The sequence below is a fragment of the Babylonia areolata genome, chromosome 6 (genome assembly GCF_041734735.1).
Source record: "Babylonia areolata isolate BAREFJ2019XMU chromosome 6, ASM4173473v1, whole genome shotgun sequence".
Taxonomy (NCBI): Eukaryota; Metazoa; Mollusca; class Gastropoda; order Neogastropoda; family Buccinidae; genus Babylonia; species Babylonia areolata.
This window is the reverse complement of record NC_134881.1, coordinates 24,716,872-24,741,106: the sequence shown is the minus strand read 5'-3', so window position 1 is coordinate 24,741,106 and position 24,235 is coordinate 24,716,872. Positions and strand designations below refer to the sequence as shown.

At 46.4% G+C, this 24,235-nt stretch overlaps 1 protein-coding gene across 3 annotated transcripts in view; it reads right to left on the bottom strand.

Moving 5' to 3' along the window:
* Positions 1 to 24,235, bottom strand: part of LOC143282853 (cGMP-inhibited 3',5'-cyclic phosphodiesterase 3A-like) — a 277,131-nt gene that overhangs the window by 18,542 nt on the left and 234,354 nt on the right. For all 3 annotated transcript variants that reach the window (XM_076588698.1, XM_076588700.1, XM_076588701.1), the window contains exons 2-4: positions 10,905 to 11,162; positions 6,266 to 6,889; positions 4,598 to 4,963 (exon numbers count right to left, since the gene is read on the bottom strand). In XM_076588698.1, the coding sequence (XP_076444813.1) occupies positions 4,598 to 4,963; positions 6,266 to 6,889; positions 10,905 to 11,162 (1,248 nt within the window). The remainder of the gene's footprint in view (positions 1 to 4,597; positions 4,964 to 6,265; positions 6,890 to 10,904; positions 11,163 to 24,235) is intronic.

Below are 24,235 nucleotides of genomic sequence, written 5' to 3'. Positions count from 1 at the left end.
AAGAAGATTCCGGAGAGAAAAAAAAAAAAAAAAAGGAGAGGGGCAAACAGGCAGAAAAACAGCAGACTTAAAAAAAGAGAAAAAAAAGGAGGAAGGCAACCCCATGTAAACATATATGCATGCCAAAAAAACAGAAACAAACTACCACCCACCCCCCCCCCCTCCTCCCTCCCAAAAAAGCCAACAACAAAAAGCCAATAAAAACATCCCCCCCCACCTCCCCCCGGCCCCCCCAACAAAAAAAAAGTATTAAACACTAACAAAAATCAAGAAAAAAATCAAGAGAAAAAAATGTTGACATCATCTTTTTACACCCTTCTTTGGAACCTTGGCCAAAATATTGCAAGAATTGCATGGTAAAAAAACAAAAACAAACAAAAAACAAACAAACGAAAAACAACAACAAAGAAACAACAACAACAATACCAACTATGCAAAACAACATAAACACAAACATAGACAAAACACACATACAAGGTAATTTACAAACATAGACACAAACACACACATACAAGGTAACACATAATTACATAAATACATGCACACAGCCACTCACTGACATGCACACACACACACACACACACACACACACACACACACACACACACATTCAAACACACAAACACAAAGTTAAGCTTTTCTCAGCTAACAATGAACAATAGAGGCAACTCTCTCACAGGATTTCTCTCCATCATACATGCAGTGGAAAAAAAAAAGAAAAAAAAAAGAAAAAAAGCAAAAGAAAAAAAAGCGAAAGGTTTGGCATTATCATTTCTGTTACTGGAATATTAACAAAACACACCTAACACAAAATATACCACACCCACCCACCCCTCCCCAAACTCTACCCCATTCTTTATGAGGATGGGCAGATGACCAATATTCTGTCAACAAGTCCATAAATCCCCACACACACACAAACACAAACCCATTGCCAGTGCGCTTGTAGATCACAATGATTGCCCCACCCCCCCTCCCCCCCAGACCCCTGCCCCCCCACCCTTCCCCCTGCAAGAGATCACATCCACTCAAGCATGTCCCTTCACTTCACGGTCCTGTGTCCAGCTGGTATGATGACTGGCAGTTTGGAACTGATACAGCAATGAGAATTTCAAGCTGAATTGGAGGAGGGGTTCTCTCAAGGCGTGACTAGCACAGTGGGTTTTTAAGCACAGGTCAGGCATCTGCTTTGTTATTATTGTTATTATTATTACTATCGTTATCATTATTATTATTTATTTATTTATTTTTTTCCATTTTCTAAAGCAGATGGTGTGGTATGTTTTTTATTCATCACTCAAACATTCACCATTTGTGTGTGTGTGTATGTGCGTGTGTGTGTGTGGCTATGTGTGTGTGTGTGTGTGTGTGTGTGTGTGTGTGTGTGTGTGTGTGTGTGGCTGTATGTGTGTGTGTGTTGTGTGTGTGTGTGTGTGTGTGGCTCTGTGTGCGTGCGTGCATGCGTGCGTGTGTTTGTGGCACAATCTGGATAATGGGATACACATAACGGAGGAAGCTGGATGCCAAAGAGAATCTCCGAAGGGGGAGAGGCACGACATATCACCCAAGGGAAGGTCAAATCACAATACACAATGCATGACGCATTACACAAAACCCCCTTTAAGGTTCCTGTCAGCAAAATGGACAAAAAAAAACAAAGGAAAAAAAAACAAAACCAAAAACAACAAAATTCAGCTATCCTTCATTTTTGTTCTTTTTTTCTATATGCACACACACACACACATGCTCTCACTTTCCCCCACATAATACCCAACATCAAAGGTAAAGGAAACACACACACACACACACAACTCGCACAGAGAAGTAGACTTGCTTATGGCAAGATCAAAATCACACCCACCCACAAATATAACAAAGAAAGAATGCAAACACACTTAACAACTGAAGCAACCAAATGAGTGTGGTGTTAAAAAAAAACAACCCAAAATCCACAACAACACACACACACGTGCACACACACACACATTCACATGTAAACACACATTTACATGATGCTCACAAAGCTATATACCACACACAATTTACACAACACACATATCTACTTGACACAAACACCAACGACAAAGAAAGAATGGATGCAGACACAGAATGAGAACCAAAACAACCCAAACTCACCTTACTAAGAACAAAAACAACCCAAATTCACCTTACTAAGAACAAAAACAACCCAAACTCACCTTACCAACAACAAAAACAACCCAAATTCACCTTACTAAGAACAAAAACAACCCAAACTCACCTTACCAACAACAAAAACAACCCAAACTCATCTTACTAAAAACAAAAACAACCCAAACTCACCTTACCAACAACAAAAACAACCCAAACTCACCACTCACCTTACTAACAACAAAAACAACCCAAACTCACTTTACCAACAACACGAACAACCCAAACTCACCTTACCAACCAAAAACAACCCAAACTCAACAAAAATAACCCAAACTCACCTTACCAAGAATAAATACAACCCAAATTCACCAAGAAAAAAAACCCCAAAACAAAAAAACCCAACCTCTCACCTTACTAAGAACCAAAGTGTTTTTTTTTTTTTTTACTTATTACCTTACTATGAACAAAAGCAACCCAAAATCAGTGAAGACCAAAAACAACCCAAACTCACCTTACCAACAACAAAAACAACCCAAACTCACCTTACCAACAATAAAAACAACCCAAACTCACCTTACCAAGACCAAAAACAACCGAAACTCACCTTACCAAGAACAAAAACAACCCAAACTCACCTTACTAAAAACAAAAACAGCCCAAACTCACCTTACCAAAAATAAATACAACCCAAATTCACAAACTCACCATACTAACAAAAAAAACCAAAAAAACACCCAAACTCACCTTACCAAGAACCAAAGTTTTTTTGTTTTTTTAAGTTTTTTTGTTTTTTTTAACACTTATTACCTTACTAAGAACAAAAACAACCCAAAATCAGTGAAGAACAAAAAGAACCCCCAACTCACCTTACATAGAACAAAAAGAACCCCCCAAAACTCACTAAGACAAAAAGAACCCCAAACTCACCTTACATAGAACAAAAAGAGCCCAAAAAACTCACTAAGAACAAAAAGAACCCAAAACTCACCTTACCAACAACAAAAACAACCCAAACTCACCTTACCAAGACCAAAAACAACCCAAACTCATCTTACCAACAACAAAAACAACCCAAACTCACCTTACCAAGACCAAAAACAACCCAACCCCACCTTACCAACAACAAAAACAACCCAAACTCACCTTACCAAGACCAAAAACAACCCAAACTCACCTTACCAAGACCAAAAACAACCCAAACTCACCTTACCAAGACCAAAAACAACCCAAACTCATCTTACCAACAGCAAAAACAACCCAACCCCACCTTACCAACAACAAAAACAACCCAAACTCATCTTACCAACAGCAAAAACAACCCAACCCCACCTTACCAAGACCAAAAACAACCCAACCCCACCTTACCAACAACAAAAACAACCCAAACTCACCTTACCAAGACCAAAAACAACACAAACTCACCTTACCAACAACAAAAACAACTCAAACTCACCTTACCAAGACCAAAAACAACACAAACTCACCTTACCAACAACAAAAACAACCCAAACTCACCTTACCAAGACCAAAAACAACACAAACTCACCTTACCAACAACAAAAACAACTCAAACTCACCTTACCAAGACCAAAAACAACACAAACTCACCTTACCAACAACAAAAACAACCCAAACTCACCTTACCAAGACCAAAAACAACCCAAACTCATCTTACCAACAGCAAAAACAACCCAACCCCACCTTACCAACAACAAAAACAACCCAACCCCACCTTACCAACAGCAAAAACAACCCAAGCTCACCTTGCCAAGAACAACAACAACCCAAACTCACCTTACCAACAGCAAAAACAACCCAACCCCACCTTACCAACAACAAAAACAACCCAACCCCACCTTACCAACAGCAAAAACAACCCAAACTCACCTTGCCAAGAACAACAACAACCCAAACTCACCTTACCAACACCAAAAACAACCCAACCCCACCTTACCAACAACAAAAACAACCCAAACTCACCTTATCAAGACCAAAACAAAACAACAACTCATCTTACCAACAGCAAAAACAACCCAACCCCACCTTACCAACAACAAAAACAACCCAAACTCACCTTATCAAGAACAACAACAACAACAACAAAAAAGAAGAAACCCACACAAAACTCACCTTACTAAGAACAAAATTCACCCAAACTCACCTTACTAAGATCAACAAGAAACAAAACTCACCTTACCAAGACCAAAAACAACCCAACCCCACCTTACCAACAACAAAAACAACCCAAACTCACCTTACCAAGACCAAAAACAACCCAAACTCACCTTACCAACAACAAAAACAACCCAAACTCACCTTACCAAGACCAAAAACAACCCAAACTCATCTTACCAACAGCAAAAACAACCCAACCCCACCTTACCAACAACAAAAACAACCCAAACTCACCTTATCAAGAACAACAACAACAACAACAAAAAAAAGAACCCCACACAAAACTCACCTTACTAAGAACAAAAGTTTTTTCCTGATCGGCTAAGTCAAAAATGGGGAAGTCCCAGTCGTTGAGGCGGGAGATCTGCAGCAGCTCTGAGCGCTCAATGTCCTCTTGCGTGAACAGTGCCACAGGCCCCGCCCCCGCTATCACACCACTGTCCAACACATCCTGCCCCTCCTCCTCCTCCTCTCCTTCCACCACCGCCTCCTTCCCCTTCTCCTCCTTTTCCTCCTCTGCCTCTATACTCCTCCTCCTCCGTTGTGTCGTCGTCGTCTCCTCCTCCTCTTCCTCCTTCACCGACAGTCTTTTCATGTCGCCTTCCAAAGCCGAGGAGGCCTGGGAGGTCCCTGAGCTTAGCCGCTGAAGCGATTCCTGAAAGCAAGGCATTGTAAAAAGTTGAGCAGCAAGACATTGTAAAAGTTGAGCAGGAATAGCAAGATATATGGGCAGTTCCGGGAGGTTTCATTTTCAGTTTCTCAAGGAGATGTCATTGTGTTTGGACAAATGCATTTATGTAAGGCCTTGTGTGCATGCACACACACACACACACACACATATATATATATATATATATATATATGTAGAGAGAGAGATCAATATATAGATATATATAAATATATATAGATATACATAAATACAGATATAGATATATAAAAATATCTATCTATCTATCTACACACACACACACACACACACATATATATATATATATATTTATATATATGTACCTATCATTGTGGATTTCAGCTCCAGAATTTAGCCAGAGGACAACCCTTTTGTGGGTTCTTTTTCACTCCACTACCACACAGCTGAGCAGAAACGACTGACAGTACACTTATTTCTAGGGGGAAAGAATGGACAACAGGTCAAGATGTTCGGTTTACCAACATCTGGAACAGTCTGGGACCAGGAAGACAGAAGGATAACCTTCCTAGAAGATTCTGAGAACAGGCAGTCCAACAGAAGTGGTAATTCTAAAACTGGAGGTGGCATGCCATCTACAAACTGAGAAGTCATGGTTGATGTGACTCACCAATGACAGCCAGTGCAAGAGAATGCAAGAGAAAATGAAGAACATTTTTTTTTTCTGGCACTCAAAAGAACTGTTTGCTGATGCGTTTTCAGGTGGGCCTCATCACTTTGACAGTCTTCTTCTTCTTCTTCTGCTTTCGTGGGCTGCAACTCCCACGTACACTCGCATGTACACGAGTGGGCTTTTACGTGCATGACCGTTTTTACCCCACCATGTAGGCAGCCATGCTCCGTTTTCGGGGGTGTGCATGCTGGGTATGTTTTTGTTTCCATAACCCACTGAACGCTGACATGGATTACAGGATCTTTAACGTGCGTATTTGATCTTCTGCATGCGTTTACACACGAAGGGGGTTCAGGCACTAGCAGGTCTGCACATATGTTGACCTGGGAGATCGTAAAAATCTCCACCCTTTACCCACCAGGCACCGTCACCGTGATTCGAACCCGGGACCCTCAGATTGAATGTCCAACGCTTTAACCACTTGGCTATTGCGCCCGTCGGCTTTGACAGTCAAACTTTTGCATAAACTGAAGTGGATGTTATAGATCTATCATGCTTGACTGAAGAAACACCCCATGATGAAATACAAAACATCCCCCCACGACACATACTTAACCCCCCCCCAACAGCTTCCTCACCTTTCTGGGCATGGCGGACATTCCCCCATCCTCTGTGGTACCCATGTTGTCGCTCAGGTCACTGCTGTTGGGCGAGTCACTGCTCTCGTAGTCTGACGTGATCAGCCTCTGCTTCAGCAACCCCCCTCCCCCCTCCTTCCCTGCAGATCCCCCACCCAGAGCCAAGCCCCCACCCTCCCCAGCGTCCGATGGGTGCATGTCTGGCTTCATGAGTGGGGACAGCGCTTTGGGTTCGAAGCGGGCGGTGGGGCTGACTGTGGACGTGGTGGCGCCGGCGCTCGACCCTGACCCTGACCCCAGCCCGGAACTGTTGTCAGCGGCCAGGCTCTTCCTCGCCAGGCGGCGCTGGTAGGTGTGGGGTGCAGTGGCGGAGGCGAGGGAGAAGGAGCGCGACTTTGGGATGGTGAGCACCACGGTGGTGTTGGTGGACGGGGAGGGGGAGTTACTGCGGCTGCCCGAGGGGCTGGAGCCCGGGGTGCCTTCCCTGGAGTGGCGGAAGCTGGCAGAGCGCAGGCGGCAGGGCTCTGGCTCCAGGGTGGGCATGCCAGTGGCCGAGGTGGTGGTGGTCCAGGTGCTGGTCGACATGCGCCGGATCAGGCTGGGTGGCAGGCTGCGGCGCAGTCTCTGCATCACACACACACACCACTGTGGGTTTGAAACAATATTACAATGACTTGGATGCTTCCGCATCATTCCATGCATGAAGAAGTGTTGTGATATGAGATTTTATCATGAAGGTATTATGATGACGCCTTCTGATGCCAAGGATCTTGCAAAGGCATTATTTGGTGTCAAAGGCATTACAACAAATACATATAAAACATCACACTATGACCCTGACAGTTAGCCAGAATCACATAAATAAGATGCAAGATGTAACTGATGTTTGTCAAATCTATGCAGCCTTATCAACATCAGGCGATAATCTTCTCCAGAAAAGAATGAAGTTGTAACTCAACATATGGGTCCAACCTTAAACTCTGATCAAAAGTCAAAATCCTTTAAAATTCATGTAACTGCATCTTTATAACGAACTTCACCAATGCTAAGTCTTGCAGTATGACAGAGTAAGCCAAAAAAAAATTTTAAACAATTTTTTTCATCTTCTGAAATGAAATCAAAACAAATTTTTTAAACAAAACATACATTCTGAAATTCTAAATTCTTAGGTCTTTCACCACAGAAAATCAGTCGCAAAATGTGCGCAGTACTAATGTTGGAGATGACAAAAACACTGGATGATTATTCCTGCTTTGAAGCCAAGCTGTAGTCAAAGCGACCCAGGAAGCCCTGAAATGTGAGAACACTTGACCCCGCATCTGTCACCCCTGGGTCCACCCTAGTCGGGCAAACTCTGTGGTGGAAACAAGAAAACTATTTGTTGACCTTTCTCATCTCTGTCAAGACCACAAATAGAACTTTTAAAGACAAATTTTGAAAAAAACACAAACAAACAAACAACAACAACAACAACAAAAAAACAAACTGTTTTTCTGTCTATCTCTCATACCAATCAATAACTGGCTAAGGCGGGGGACAGTATGGTTTGTCATCTCCTTATTTGGGTATTCATCATGGTGATCTCCCAAATATGAGAGGATGAAATATTGACGATTCCTCTCAGTATTTAGGTTTTGATTATGTTTGTTAAGTCAGGAAAGGGTAACAGGTCTATACTACACACAAACCATTTTGTTTCTGTTCTTTTTTTGCTTTCTACGATTTGCTCTCTCTCTCCACACACACACACACATACACACCTCCTCAACACACACTCACTCTCTCAAACACAGTTTCAGTTATCCTGTTCTTTTTTTCTGGTTCAGAAAGACACACACACTCTCTCTCTTTCTCTCTCTTTCTCTCACTCACATACTGTATCAGTTATCAGTTATCCTTTTTTTCTCAGTTAAAAAACAAACAACTCCCCTAAAAAAAATATAAACTGAATTTTAACATTCCCCAAACAGAATTTTTTCTCTCTCCTACACTTGACATTTGCTGACAAAGTTAATGGACAGTGACAGATGACAAAGATGCCGGTTATGTATGTTTGAACAGAGACCTCATTTCCACCAAGATCTTCAAAGGGAAAATGAGAACATCTCCACAGTGCAGACAGCAGATCAAGAGAGGACGGTGACGGGGCGTCCCTGTGAATCCCTCTTCGCATGCCCAGAGAGAGACAGAGAGAGAGAGAGTAGGAATATATTTTCAGAAAAGAAAAGACATTACTGGTCTCTGCCAAATTATACAAGAAATGAATGAAAAAGAGGAATTCCTTCACAATAATTATACTCACTGGTTGGCAAGTGCATTACTTGCAGTGTCCAACTGCTAAAAGCTGGAGCCTGTAACTTTACTTTTTTTTTCTTGTACAACCATCTCATATGTACAAAATGTTTACAGATGAATCACATGAAAGAGTTGAAGTAGAAAGGGCATGTGAAAGGAAATACTTTGATTTGGTTGGGAGGTTAGAGGGTGGTGAATGTGGAGGTGGAGGCAGATGCGTGTGCATATATATGTGTGTGTACGCTTGCACAAACGCACACACATATATATAACACTGCCTGCATCCACTTTCAATCCCCAAAAAACAACCTCTCTCCTTCCCCACAACTCACTCCACTAACTCACCTTGGGCACTTTAAACCCCCAACAAACATCCCCTCTCCTTCCCCACAACTCACTCCACTCACCTTGGGCACTTTAAACCCCCAACAAACATCCCCTCTCCTTCCCTACAACTCACTCCACTCACCTTGGGCACTTTAAACCCCCAACAAACATCCCCTCTCCTTCCCCACAACTCACTCCACTCACACTGGGCACTTTAAACCCCCAACAAACATCCCCTATCCTTCCCCACAACTCACTCCACTCACCCTGGGCACTTTAAACCCCCAACAAACATCCCCTCTCCTTCCCCACAACTCACTCCACTCACACTGGGCACTTTAAACCCCCAACAAACATCCCCTATCCTTCCCCACAACTCACTCCACTAACTCACCTTGGGCACTTTAAACCCCCAACAAACATCCCCTCTCGTTCCCTACAACTCACTCCACTCACCTTGGGCACTTTAAACCCCCAACAAACATCCCCTCTCCTTCCCCACAACTCACTCCACTCACACTGGGCACTTTAAACCCCCAACAAACATCCCCTCTCGTTCCCTACAACTCACTCCACTCACCTTGGGCACTTTAAACCCCCAACAAATATCCCCTATCCTTCCCAAGGACTCACTCCACTCACCTTGGGCACTTTAAACCCCCAACAAATATCCCCTATCCTTCCCCAGGACTCACTCCACTCACCCAGGGCACTTTAAACCCCCAACAAACATCCCCTATCCTTCCCCACAACTCACTCCACTCACCTTGGGCACTTTAAACCCCCAACAAACATCCCCTATCCTTCCCCAGGACTCACTCCACTCACCCAGGGCACTTTAAACCCCCAACAAACATCCCCTCTCCTTCCCCACAACTCACTCCACTCACCTTGGGCACTTTAAACCCCCAACAAACATCCCCTCTCCTTCCCCACAACTCACTCCACTCACCTTGGGCACTTTAAACCCCCAACAAACATCCCCTCTCCTTCCCTACAACTCACTCCACTCACCTTGGGCACTTTAAACCCCCAACAAACATCCCCTCTCCTTCCCCACAACTCACTCCACTCACCTTGGGCACTTTAAACCCCCAACAAACATCCCCTATCCTTCCCCACAACTCACTCCACTCACCTTGGGCACTTTAAACCCCCAACAAACATCCCCTATCCTTCCCCACAACTCACTCACCTTGGGCACTTTAAACCCCCAACAAACATCCCCTATCCTTCCCCAGGACTCACTCCACTCACCTTGGGCACTTTAAACCCCCAACAAACATCCCCTATCCTTCCCCAGGACTCACTCCACTCACCCAGGGCACTTTAAACCCCCAACAAACATCCCCTCTCCTTCCCTACAACTCACTCCACTCACCTTGGGCACTTTAAACCCCCAACAAACATCCCCTATCCTTCCCCACAACTCACTCCACTCACCTTGGGCACTTTAAACCCCCAACAAACATCCCCTATCCTTCCCCACAACTCACTCCACTAACTCACCGTGGGCACTTTAAACCCCCAACAAACATCCCCTCTCCTTCCCCACAACTCACTCCACTCACCCTGGGCACTTTAAACCCCCAACAAACATCCCCTATCCTTCCCCACAACTCACTCCACTAACTCACCTTGGGCACTTTAAACCCCCAACAAACATCCCCTATCCTTCCCCAGGACTCACTCCACTCACCTTGGGCACTTTAAACCCCCAACAAACATCCCCTATCCTTCCCCAGGACTCACTCCACTCACCCAGGGCACTTTAAACCCCCAACAAACATCCCCTATCCTTCCCCACAACTCACTCCACTCACCTTGGGCACTTTAAACCCCCAACAAACATCCCCTATCCTTCCCCACAACTCACTCCACTAACTCACCTTGGGCACTTTAAACCCCCAACAAACATCCCCTATCCTTCCCCAGGACTCACTCCACTCACCTTGGGCACTTTAAACCCCCAACAAACATCCCCTATCCTTCCCCAGGACTCACTCCCCCAACTCACCTTGGGCAGCGAGGACGGCCTCTCCCCAGTGTAGGGGCTCTCCTCATTGTCAGAGCCACATGAGGTCTCTGTGAGGGAGACCAACGGGGAGACCCGTGGCTTGTGGAACGACCCGTGGGCCTCGGGGGGCTTGAGCAAGTTGCTGACGGCCCGCAGTCCGCTGATGATGTGCGGTGGGAGGTTCGAGTCCGCGAGCATGTCCGTGATGAGGCCGTGAGCCTCCCCGATGATGGCCGATTCATAGCCAGCTGAGGACGTCTGCAACACAGGGGAGGAAACAACCACTGATGAGAGCTGTGATCTTGAGTGAATGTGCGTGAATGTGCATGCGTGCTTGTGCATGTTTTGTGCACGTGCATTCCCATGCTTCAAACATTCACCCAACTGTAACACTTCAGATGGGTCAGTGATGCTCTATCAAGAAACAGTTCTACTTTTAACAATGAATACAGTTCAATGTGGACTGTCGGCTGGTGCTCAGAATATGACAGCACAAGCCCTGGTGTGGCTGTGTATGAGGTGGTCTGCACAATGTCAGTATAGGGGAGTCAGAGAAAGGCGATAGGTGTCATTGCATGGATGAACAAGAGTGAGAGTGATATGGGTGCTTGTGTGGATGTTGCATGCGTGCACGCCTGTGCTTCGACACATTCACACCATTCAACTACTGACGCTACAGAGACAGAGAGACCAGCACAGAGGGTGATATTGTGTCTGCCTGTGACAGGGACGGGGGGGAAGGGAGGGGAGGGGGGGTGCTGGAGGGTGGGGGATTCCTTTCAATCAATGGGGACAACAAGCGTGAGGGTCATCGTGATTAATAGCAGGAAGCACCATCTGGACACCAAAGGACCAGAAGTCCTAATTATACACACTATTCGCCAGCCACTGTCATCAAGCTAATTGGTGTGGAACAGGTTCTGCATTGACGTCAATGCTTTTGTTGCCATGATGACAAGGAGGGATGGGGACACACACACACACACAGACAGAGAGACAGAGAGACAGACAGACCAACCATACACACAAACAGGCAGAATAAGGCATTCACCCAGAAAGAGACATCCTCCGGGTAAACAGCACAGATAACAATGAGATCTTGACGCACAAACCAAGCCATACTGCCGAACTAAATCAGAAGATATTTCTTTTTTTGCAATTGTTTTCACTTCATGAGAGAGATGGGGGGGGGGGGGGGACAAAGAGAGAGAGACAGACAGACACACAGAGAGAGAGACAGAGACAGGGAGACTGAGAGAGAGAGAGAGAGAGCGAGAGAGAGAGAGCGAGAGAGCGAGCATGACGAGCTGTGTCCAACCCCAACAGACATTCGCTGTACATGGCATGGACACAACACAGAGCAGGACACAACCTGAAAAAACAAACAAACAAAAAAAACAAAACAAAACAAAACCAGCTCCACTGGCCAGTATACAGGGCCCGTGCGTCATTCATTCTGTCCACTTGGATCAGTTGTTGATCCATCTCCTGCCTTCACTTGTCTTTCTACCCATCTCTTACCACTTCACTCCCCTGCTTAGCGCGCGCACACACACACACACACAAGCCAGAGTAAAAGGAGTGCTCTCTCTCTCTCTCTCTCACACACACAAAAAAACACCATCCTTTTCTCTTCTTCTGTATCTCTCTCTCCCCCTTTAGCCTCTCTCACACACACACACACACACACACACACTCTGTCTGTCTCTCTAAAAACAACAACAATCCCCCCCCCCCCCCAAAAAAAAAAAAAACAAACCCCACACAATACAGACATACACACTTCATCATCATATCAATCGAACCGTCCCGAAACTGCCAAACCAGTTCTGCTGTCTTGTCCGCATCCCACATCTCGTGTCCTCTTCCTTCATTCTCTTCTTTCACTGGCTTGGGTTTACTTCCCCACAGAAAAAAAAAAAAAAAAAATCTAGGAAGGAAGAGGAGGAAACGCGGAATCGAATGCAAGGAGGAAGGGGGTGGGGGTGGTGGGGGTTAGCGGGAGGGAGATAGAAAGGGTGTTATTTTTTTTATTTGTATTTATATTTCTCTTTTCACCACAACAGATTTCTCTGTGTGTGAAATTCGGGCTGCTCTCTCTCCCCAGGGAGAGCGCGTCGCAACACTACAGCGCCAACCCCCCCCACCCCCCCCCCTTTTTTTTTTCCTCCGTGCAGTTTTTTGTGTTTTTTTCCTACCTGCAACCTGCTCTGCCCACCCACAACCTGCCCTGCCCACCTCTCTCGTGTCTTGTACCCCCAAAAGAATGTTTTAATATTATCATCACTACCACGTAAGGTCGCTGCTCGGTCTGTTCTCACTGTCTCTCTTCCCCTGCCAGCAGTCTTCAAGATCAACTCTCGGCAGGTCACTCACTCACTCACTGCCAGACAACTAACGACTGCCGACTGGTCCAGCTGATGGAAACTGACTGGTGGTTTTGTTTTTCTGCACAGTGTCCGGACTGTTCTGTCTTCCACCTCCAATCCCCCAGAAACAGAGAAAAAATGAGAGAGAGAGAGAAAAAAAATGATAAAGAAAGAACGAAAGAGGCCTTAGCCCCCATATAATAAGAGAGAGAGAGGGGGATACAGAGAGAGAGAGTGAGAGAGAGGGGAGAGAGAGGCAGGGGGAGAGAGAGTGAGCGAGGGAGAGAGAGAGAGAGAGGGAGAGAGAGAAGGAGGGAGACAGAAAGAGAGAGGGAGAGAGAGAGGGAGAGAGAGAAGGAGGGAGACAGAAAGAGAGAGGGAGAGAGAGAGGGAGAGAGAAGCAGAGGGAGAGAGAGATCGAGGGAGGGAGACAGGGAGAAAGAGGGAGAGGGAGAGAGAGAAAGAGAGTGGGAGGGAGACAAGGAGAGAGAGGGGGGAAGGAGAGAGAGAGAGGGAGAGAGAGATAGAGGCACAGGGAGAGGCGGATGAGAGAAGGAGGTAGGTTGCGTGTGCATATTTGTGTGTGCGCGCGCGTGCGTGCATTCATGCGTGCGTGTGAGTGCGTCTGTGCGTGTGAACATACATACACGTTTTTCTCTCCCTTTTTACCCTTTCTTTTAACGTCTCTAAACGCGTGTTTTTTTGTTTATTTTATTTTATTTTTATTTATTTATTTATTTTAGCTCTTTACACGTGTTTTCAGACAGGTGTGAATGCTCATTTGCGTTCGTGCTACTACAGCACACGTCAATGCATGACTATTTCTCAGTTCTCCTCCACGTCTACGCGCGCGCGCGCGCGCGCGCACACACACACACACACACACACGCACGCGTATTTTTACAGCCGATGACTGTGCAGATATCATGCATGTCTGAGGAGTGCAGTACAGTGCCACAGGAGGTGGCATCTGCTGTTTCCATAATGCTCCGATTTCCCCGTCTACACACGCATGGACTGGAACCGGTTTGCCCCATGATTTAAAAAAAAAAAAAAAAAAAAATGAAGAAGGGGAGAATGGAGAGGGCCATAGTCATGAGGCACATAGCCCCAAGGATGGAGAGTACGTCTGGTCTATCTGGTGGTGGAGCGGATGCATGGATATAATATCTATCCATCCGTCCGCTCCACCACCAGATTGACAGACGTATGTCATATACCGGAACTGACTGTCCCCACCAAACCCATACGTCCGACAGTAGTTCTCTCTGTCTCTCTCTCTCCTCCTCCCATACACTCACATCCAATCCACCCTCGCCCACGCCCCTACCCTCCCCTCTCCCCCGTTCCCATGACAGATTTCTGGCACCCAGAACCGTTAAAAAACAACAACAACAACAACAAAAACCCCCCAAAAACAAACACGGGTCCACAAATAGCCACGAAAACACAATGCTCATTTGTCAACCAGCTTTAGCGTTAGCTGAAATGAACACGGGCCCGTGGGACTTCCCAAAAGGTGCGGGGTGGGGTGGGGTGGGGGTCAGGGGGTGGAGGGGGGGAGTGGGGGGCTCCAAGCCGTAACCCCAGCCCTCCTACAAGATCCTCTCCCAGATGGCGATCCGATCATCGCGAGCACAATTACTCACGATCAGCAAGCCGGCCATACACCCCTTAATTAATGTAACCCACACCTCCACGCCTGACTGAAGCGAAAGGAGACAGGGTGGTGTGGTGGCGGTGGTGTTGGTGGTGGTAGTGGCGGAGAGGAGGGTTTGGGAAGGCGGGCGGAGGGTGGGGATGGGTGAACACAAACAGTCGTAGGTACAAAAAGCAGCAACAATATGCTCGTTTATCTGAGTTTTAGGGCATAATAGTATCATGACGGGCTTGAGGTTGAGCGATACAATCAGGAGGTCAGAAAACCGAGAGGGTTGGAGGATGCTGGTTGCCAGATCACCTGTGGCGCCCCAACGGGATAGGTGAAGGTGAAGGTGAAGTATCATGACAGTAAAAAGTTTTGGATAGCTCTCTATTTTTGCCTTCTCTCTTTTGGCATAACAGTATGACAGTAAAAAGTTTTGGATAGCTCTCTCTCTCTCTATCTTTTTCTCTCGATATTTTATTCTACCTTAAAGGATCGATTCAAGTGGGTCTGCCTTTACCACCTTTATAGCCGACTGTGCGGACAAAATACGCAAGATTGCAATATTCATGCTGGTACAGATGCAAGCTTGCAAAATAACACATGGGGAGGGAAGAAAACGAAGAAATCGTAGGAAGGGGGGAGAGAGAGAGAGAGAGAGAGAGAGAGAGAGAGAGAGAGAGAGAGAGAGATGGACAGAGAGAGAGAAGGAGAGGGGGGGGGGAGAGACAGTCAGACAGATATATATACAGAGATGGGAGAGAGAGAGACAGAGAGAGACAAACAGACAGAGATGCATACATACATGCATACCAAGAGAGAGAGAGACAGAGACAGAGAGGGAGAGAGAGAAGAGAGAGAGAGAGAGACAGACAGACAGACAGCTAGAGAGAGAGAGAGAGATGTACAGAGAGACAGACAGACAGACAGAGATATGTACACACATACACACACACAGAGACAGACAGACAGAGATATATACAGAGAGAGAGAGAGAGAGAGAGAGAGAGAGAGAGAGAGAAAGAGGGAGGTGCAGACAGACAGAGATATGTACAGAGAGAGAGAGAGAGAGAGACAGACAGGCAGACAGACAGAGATATGTACAGAGAGAGAGAGAGAGAGAGAGAGAGAGGGGGGGGGGGAAGAGACAGACAGACAGACAGATATATATATATATATATATATATACACACACACACAGAGATGGGGGGGAGAGAGAGAGAGACAGACAGAGACAGACAGACAGATATATACAGAGAGAGAGAGAGAGAAATAGACAGAGAGGGAGACAGAGAAGAGAGAGAGAGAGACAGAGACAGACAGCTACATATACAGAGAGAGAGAGGGGGGCAGACAGACAGATATATGCAGAGGGAGGGAGGGAGGGAGGGAGGGAGAGAGAGAGAGAGAGAGAGAGAGAGAGATACAGAGAGAGATGTACAGAGAGAGAGACAGAGATATGTATACAGAGAGAGAGAGAGAGAGAGAGAGAGAGAGACAGACAGACAGACAGATATATATATATATATATATATATATATATACAGAGAGACAGAGAGAGAGAGAGAGAGAGAGAGAGAGGGGGAGAGAGAGAGACAGACAGACAGAGAGATATACAGAGAGAAAGAAAGAGAGAGAGAGAGAGAGAGAGAGAGATCCTCGCACTCTGATGGCACACTGAACAGTTCGGCAAGACAGGTACCGTGGAGAGGAAGGCGATGAAAAACGAAGATGGACATCATTGCCGTAGTAACTCCCGTTAGTAAAACCCACTGCACCCTTTTCTATCTTCCCATCTCCCTATTCTCTCTCTCCTTCTTTTGTCCATCAGCCAAAATCAGCTTATGTGTGTGACACGTGCTTTACAAACTCGGTAGAAGTTGTAACTGCAGTTTAGAGAACCCCCTCCCACCCACCTCCAGAAAACGAAATGCTCGACGTATTATAGGAAAGGTTACAGCTTCCAGAGTAAAAAACGATCGAGATTGGAGTGAGCAGAGGGGTGGGTGTGTGTGTGTGTGTGGGAGGGGGAGGGGGTGCAGGGGAGGGGGGGGGGATGGTCGTGTTGGGAACGCAAGGGGGAGGAATGAAGGAGGAGGATGGGAGTGGGAGGGGGCCCGGGATTAGCGGATGTTGTAATCCAAGCCCCGTTCCGTCTCAAAACTGGGTCTCCGCTTTCTGAGCCTCGGTAGCGGATCCTGACATGAACAGAAGATTCCCCCACCCCACCCCCTCCCACACACACACACACACACACATCAAGCTCCTACCCAATCAGAACTTCCATCTCCTTCCCTTGTCACATCCCCACACTGTCCATCACCCACCCATCCCACCCCTTCCCTCCCTCTCATTACTCGCACACAGATCAAGAGGTATCTAGATCAATCATTGATGACAGGTAAACGATTCATCTTGAATTGACAGGTGATACCGCGCAAGTGCGCGCGCACGCGTGCGTACGTACGTACGTGCGTGTGAGCGTACACGCGCAAGCGAATGTAAGTGTGTGGTTGCGCGCGCTGTTACCCACAAACAGACACTGTTCACACCTGCCTCAAACAAACGCACTGCCCTCATTCCCAACAGCCCCGGTAGTAACAGACACCTGCAGGGGTCAATGATATCACAGGCACCTCCTCCAGACACCATACAGCAGCTGTATACCACTGTCCGTGTATCGTGTGTCACACACGGCAAACAACCACACTTAGTACCCTAAGGGTTAACCTGCACGTTTACCAAGAAGGAAACCAATTACCACACGCACGCGTCGTCACAATGACAGTCATTTTTTTAAAAATGAGTTCGAACCTAGTCTTGATCATGTTGCAAAAAAGGACTATGGCAAAATTCCAAGTTTCTTTTCTTTTTTCTTCATTCTTTTTTTTTTTTTGTTTTCTTCTTAAAAAAAAAAAACAAACAAAAAACAACAAGGTGTGTTATTCTGGGATGGGCTGCCCAAAATACAATTTGTAAAGATAACCATTTCCAAGCGAGAATTTTCTTTCTTTCTTTCTTTTAATTTTTTTTTATTGTTATTTTTTTTTAAATAACGGACGTCAGTCTGTGACGGATTACCGAAATACAAAATACCATCATTACTATTATCATTGCCCTTGAAAGGAAGCGTAAGGGAGGGTCATAGGGTCACTCTTCAAGGCCACGCCACCTCTTGGGGTCCCTCTTTTTAATAAATTTATTAAGTACAGCACTATAACAGGATGCAACACATCCCAAACTTGCCCTTGGGTGTAGAAACGCGTAATGTGGTTATTCTTCAAGTCCACACCGCCTAAAGAAGAGACACTCTATTTGTAAAGTTCAGCTTTGTGACAGGAACAGTGCAAGAACTTTTACATGAACTATAGCAGTATACCTGGCACACTGTAGGACCATGTGAAGTCAGATGGAACAGGTCTGGGTGAAAATCAAACAGAAGGACACGTTCTCTGCTGCAATCAAGACTTAAACAGATAACATCAATGGAGTGGGCTTCCTCGTCAATGAGAACATCAAGAACTCGATCCATGGATGCTGCCCAACACCCAGCAGGTTTATTACCGTAAGACTGCAGACAACAACCTTCAGCATGACTATCACACAAGATCAACAGCCCCCTAAGACATCGCACTGAAACTCAATCTTGACAGACTGATGGATCCGTCCATCTACGAATCCTTCGAATCTACAGATGGCAGAAAGTTAGCACCACTGCTAGAGCTCGAAGAGGATGATGAAGTGATGACCACCACCTTCAGCACAATAATGACTAAAGCAGCCAGTGATGGAGTCTCCCGTCGGACCGACGGATGAGTAGGCAGGCAGGCTTATCTGTCGGTGTGTGTCCTCATATGGGAGAAGAGGCCGATTCCGGATGCGTAGCACTTCCCACAGGTGTTGCAAGGGAAAACGTCTCCAGAAGTTGAGCCCTGCTTCCTTCGCTCGCACTTCTCCTTAATGGCCAGCGTTCTCTTGTTTTCAAACGTCTTTATGCCACCAGAGCACAGCATCCTCCAGCGAGAGCGGTCAAGTGCATGTTTCCCAGGAAGCGATGTCTATGTCACAGGCTTTGAGGTTTGTCTTCAAGGTGTCCTTGATGCGCTTGGAAGGTCTTCCAAGTTCACGGTGGCCTTCCTTCAGCTGGCCATACAAGAGCGTCTTCGGGATCCTGCTGTCTGTCATGCGGACAACGTGTCCTATCCAGCGTAAAAAAAAAAAAAAAACACCACCGGAAAACTCGGCCATGAGTCACAGAGGAGATCTTGGACATGTGTGATGATCGAAGAGACATGAAGAACGCCAGGCACACAACAAAAACATCAGAATACAAAGAGGTCAGCGAAAAGATCAGACAAGGCATGGAGAAAACCAACAAAGAGGTCAGCGAAAAGATCAGACAAGGCATGGAGAAAACCAAAGAGGGTTGGACTGAAGAGCAGTGCGCTGAAACAGAAGACTGTGTGAACAAGAACAACAGTTGAAAGGCATTCCACACTGTGAAAGATATGACTAGCCGAGGGAATTCAGAGTCAGCACGATACAAAACAAATAAGGAATATGGCCTCACAGATGAAAAATACATTGTGCACAGATGGTCAGCATATTGAAGAGAGCTTTACAACCATCAGGCAAATGCAGACCCCAGTGCACTCTTTAGCCAGGAGTCAACAAACAGTGATGACTTTCCAATACTGCGTGAAGAAGTGGAGAAAGCTGAAAAATCACCGAAGGACGGAACACCGAAGGACATAAAAGCAGCAAGTATTGACAACATATCAGCCGAACTAATAAAACAAGAACGAAAGGCAGTGGCATAATTACATCCTTACTTCAATCTGCAACAAAAGTTGGCGGACTGGAGAATGGCCAACAAAGACCAGCGGACAACAGCTGGAAACAGTGAAGCAATGCTACACGCCCCAAAACTTGCCATCAGGTGTAAATATGCGTAAAGGGGTGGTCATTCGTTAAGGCAACGCGCCTCAGAAGGGACCCTCTTTCTGAAGTTCAGCGTTATAATCATAACAAACCTCCGAGACTCCCCCTTGGGTGTCAAAACACGTAGGGGGGTGGGGTCATTTTTCAAGGCTTAACCGCCTCACTCACCCCTTCTCTTTTTTATTTTTATTATCATTGTTTTTGTTTTTTTTTTTTTTTAAAGGACAGCACTGTAACAGGGTGGGACATATCCCAAACTTGCCCTTGGGAGCAAAATTGCGTCGGGGGTGGGTCATTCTTCGAGGCCACACCGCTTCCAGAGACCCCACACTCCCTAATTTTTTTCTTTTGTTTTGAGGGAGCAGCACTGTAACGGACCCCTTGTAAGAGCTCCTGACGGGGAGGTGGTAATGGGACACAGGTAATCCCCAGGTGTTGAGTAGCAGCCTCCAGCACCGCTGACCCTCCCCTCGACGAGCTGTTGACAAAGTGTGGGACGTTATTATTACTAGCTGCGGGGCTTGGCAGGGAGGTGACATATCACGGCCACACTCCGAACACCTCACACCTCACCTCAAACCTCTCCACCACCAATGGGGCGAAGAAAATGCGCGGCCTTTTGGAGCTCGCAGGTGAGAAAAACAAAACACAAAACAAAACAAAACACGGTGGTTCCGTCCGGGACCCTTGACTTCATCACTCATCCACCCGATCCCCGATCTAAGGTGTCACACCCCAGGGGTGTTGTGAGGCTCCCCGCAAGATGGGTATCGTCAAAGACAGGGAGGAAGGGGGGGTCGGGGGTACAGGCGGGTATCGTTTTCCAAGTACCGCACTGACAAACACACTGGTCATATCATCAACGTCCTCAAATCCTGCCCTTTTCATAACGGTGACTGGAGTTCGTCACGGAACGAAGCACCTGGAAGCGCCTCTCCCACCTCCTCCTCACTCACGTACCCCATCCACCCCCCACCCCCATCTCCACGGTCATTCCGCGATCGTCACAGACAAGGTACAGGGGATTTAGTGGAGCGTTGGTCACCACCAGTGAACAACGCCTGCCGGGAGGAAGTCGTAGACCCCCCATCTTCCATTCACCCCCCCATCCCCACCACCACACACACACACAACCCTATCGAGTCTCCAACCTAACCCCCATGGAGGGCTAAAGTCTCGGTTCACCAGACCTTTCTCACCACTGCTGATGCTGCTCTGCTGGACGCTACAGCCGGTATCATAGAAGTGGACAAACGACCGCACATACATCTGCACACTAAATACATGTGTCTGATACGTGTTAACGGATCCACTGATCCACGTTCTGGCAACGCCAGATGTCGTCCACAGCGAAAATAGAACCGAGGTGGAGGAAGGCTGTAGGTTCTGACGGCGGTCATTGATGTGACGAAAGAGAGGGATCGGATCATTGTGGTGTCAGTGGAAAACGCACTTTGACTGGCTCCCCAGTCTGGGGAAGGACAGGGGGGGGGGGGGGGGGGGGGGGGGGGGGGGGGGTGAGTGTTGCCGCCCGAATTCCAACCCCAGCTCCCTCACACACACACACTCACTCACACACACACAAAGACGGAACAAAAACCCGTTTGTAATTGTATAAAACACGCGTGAACATGGGATGTTGCAAGACCGTCAAAAAGAATAAGGGGACTGTACTCACGACATCAGACAGGAACCGTCACGTTTGTCAGTCTATCGTCTGTCTGTCTGTCTCTCTCACACACACAGCATACTTATACATGCAATGGACAGTATTAGACATTCATTGCAAGATTAAGTAATGTGTACACACACTCACACACAAATTACCACACACACACACACACACACACACACACACAAGCACACACACGCGCGCACGCGAGCACTCGCCATTTTACACAGCTGCAGGGTATAAGAGAGCAGAGTGATGTTTCTACAAACACGAACAACACCGAATTATCACTGCCGGAGGCCGCTTTCAGTCCAAATTGCTGGACAGCTGATCAGTGCTGTTCCGTGTTTCTTTGGCAACTTCGGCACGAGTTAATCCTGGTGGATGTGCTGAAACTTTTGTAGCACGTCAACACAAAGAGCAGCAAGGTCAGCTACAAATGCGAATCAACAGACTGCCAGGCAAGTACGTAATTATACGCGCGCGCGCACGCCAACACACACACACACACACCAGTGCATTCCCGTGGCCAAAGGAAATTCATGTGTCTGGGTAATGCAGGAAACGTCAAGTTTTGCAGAAGCAAAAGAACAGCATTGTGTACCCGGGAAAAGGTTCTTGCAGTTCAAGGAAATACCACACATCATATCAGCCATCTCTTTCTCTCTCTCCGTGGTGTGTATGTGTGTGTGTGTGTGTGCATGTGTGTGTGTGTGCGCGCGAGAGAGAGAGCGCGTACTTGTGTGAACACACGCTGATTGTGTACGTGTGCGCATAATGGGGAAAAGGGTACTGCTGGATAGACGCATTCACATGTTGGTGTCAACGTCGTCTCTTCTGTTTTAACCCTTAATATGAAGCCACGCATGTCTGTTCCAGTACGTATGTTCGCAAGTTGGCACTGAGATGTACCATCTACGTTCAGACCGCAAACGACTAAAAACGCAGCATTCTTGTGCACAGCGTAAAAAAACACACACAAATATGCACATGAAAAGGCGTGAGAATCCACTCACATGCGCTAACTGCATATATATATATGCACACATGCAAACACCAACACTAAAGACAATAATTCACACACACACACACACACACACACACACACACAAACGCAAATAAAATCTTCCAAATCGATTTTTACTTTTTGCTAAGACTTTCAATATGCACTCGTTTGGACTAACGGTGACATTTCGACTTCAGATCCCAATTGATTTCCCGTGGGTAGGGGACCTTTACCGTAACATGGTAGACAACAGACACACAGACACACACACACACACACACAGACACACACACACACACGCATTCCGTTTGACACACTGTCATTTGAACGCAATGCCTTCCGCGCTCCAGTGACGTAACAGACGCCCCACAAACAAGTGTGCGTCACTGGGCGGTTATTGCACCCGCTGTCAATACACACAGCTTCCTTCCCCCGTCATATCTGGGTTACATCTGTATCAAAGAGGACAGCTTCGAGCTTCAGGTGTGTTTTTCCCCAGGAAACAATGACTATGGCAAACACACCGCCTTGACCTGCCAGAGACAACTAGTTTAATCATGAGATCGTATCAGCGAAGTTCTTGGAGGCGTGCACTTCGTACTAGAGTGCCCACCAAGAAAAACAACTTCGTAATGTGCACTTCACTTCAAAGTGACAAAAGATAAACAAACAGGCCTACAATTACCGTTTGCTCACTCTGTTTATGAAACATTTTTCTGGTTTCTTCAACCTATGCGTATCAAGAAAATTAATATGAAGATACCATGCTGACGTTAGTAAAGAAAACTATGCTGGTATGATCATGTAACAAGATCCGAGAGCCTTGCTATCTAAAACAAGTCCCCGTGGAACTGTTGAGGGAGAAAAGAGGAGGGGAAGAAAAAAACAAAAAACAACCGGACTCACAACATTTCAGAATGGACAGGAAAACCGTTTGCAGAGACCCTGGCTTTGACAAAGAACCGACAGACCTGAGAGAATCTTGTGAACAATTCTTTTGTCCGGCACACCAATAATTCTTTAGAGAATTAAGGCAGAAGAAGAACAAGAAGAAGAAGAAGAAGCTATACGTGTAGCCATTTGAATAGGCGGGACCACGGACCCTATATAATCATACACGGTCATATATCGGGTGTCCCCCAAAAGTGAACCGCTTTTTGACAAGTATTTTCTCAGTGAGAGTGAAACCGAATTCATTGAAAATTGTCACACAGTAACCTTAGGGTATCATCAACAAGTCTGCTAAATATCTAAAACTTTGGACGCAAATGATGTAGAGGCTATGGCGGGACTGAGAACTGTGTTTTCATCCTTCGTTAGACAGAAGACTCGCAACAGTGTGACGCGCTGAGGGGAAGATTAACGACCCAACCACCCGTGAAAAACAGAGCACCTCTTAGGTTGGGGTTCAGAAGACGGAACACATTATGTCTCGAACTTTACTTCATTACATGCATGTCCGTCCCATTGAACAAGAGCAGATCTAGGACTTATTTCATCTGTCTGCCAGTGCTCTACTTCTTTGAAAATGCGCATATCATAGTCGATCAAGCTCAACTTATACGGCCTATTCACGTATGCAGAGATTGTCTTGAACCTGACGCAAGTAGGAGCGAATCCAACAATTAATTTAGGAATTAAATCGGGGAAAGGAGTTGAGGCTAAGTAAAGTTAAAACATCAAACAAGGAATCGGCAC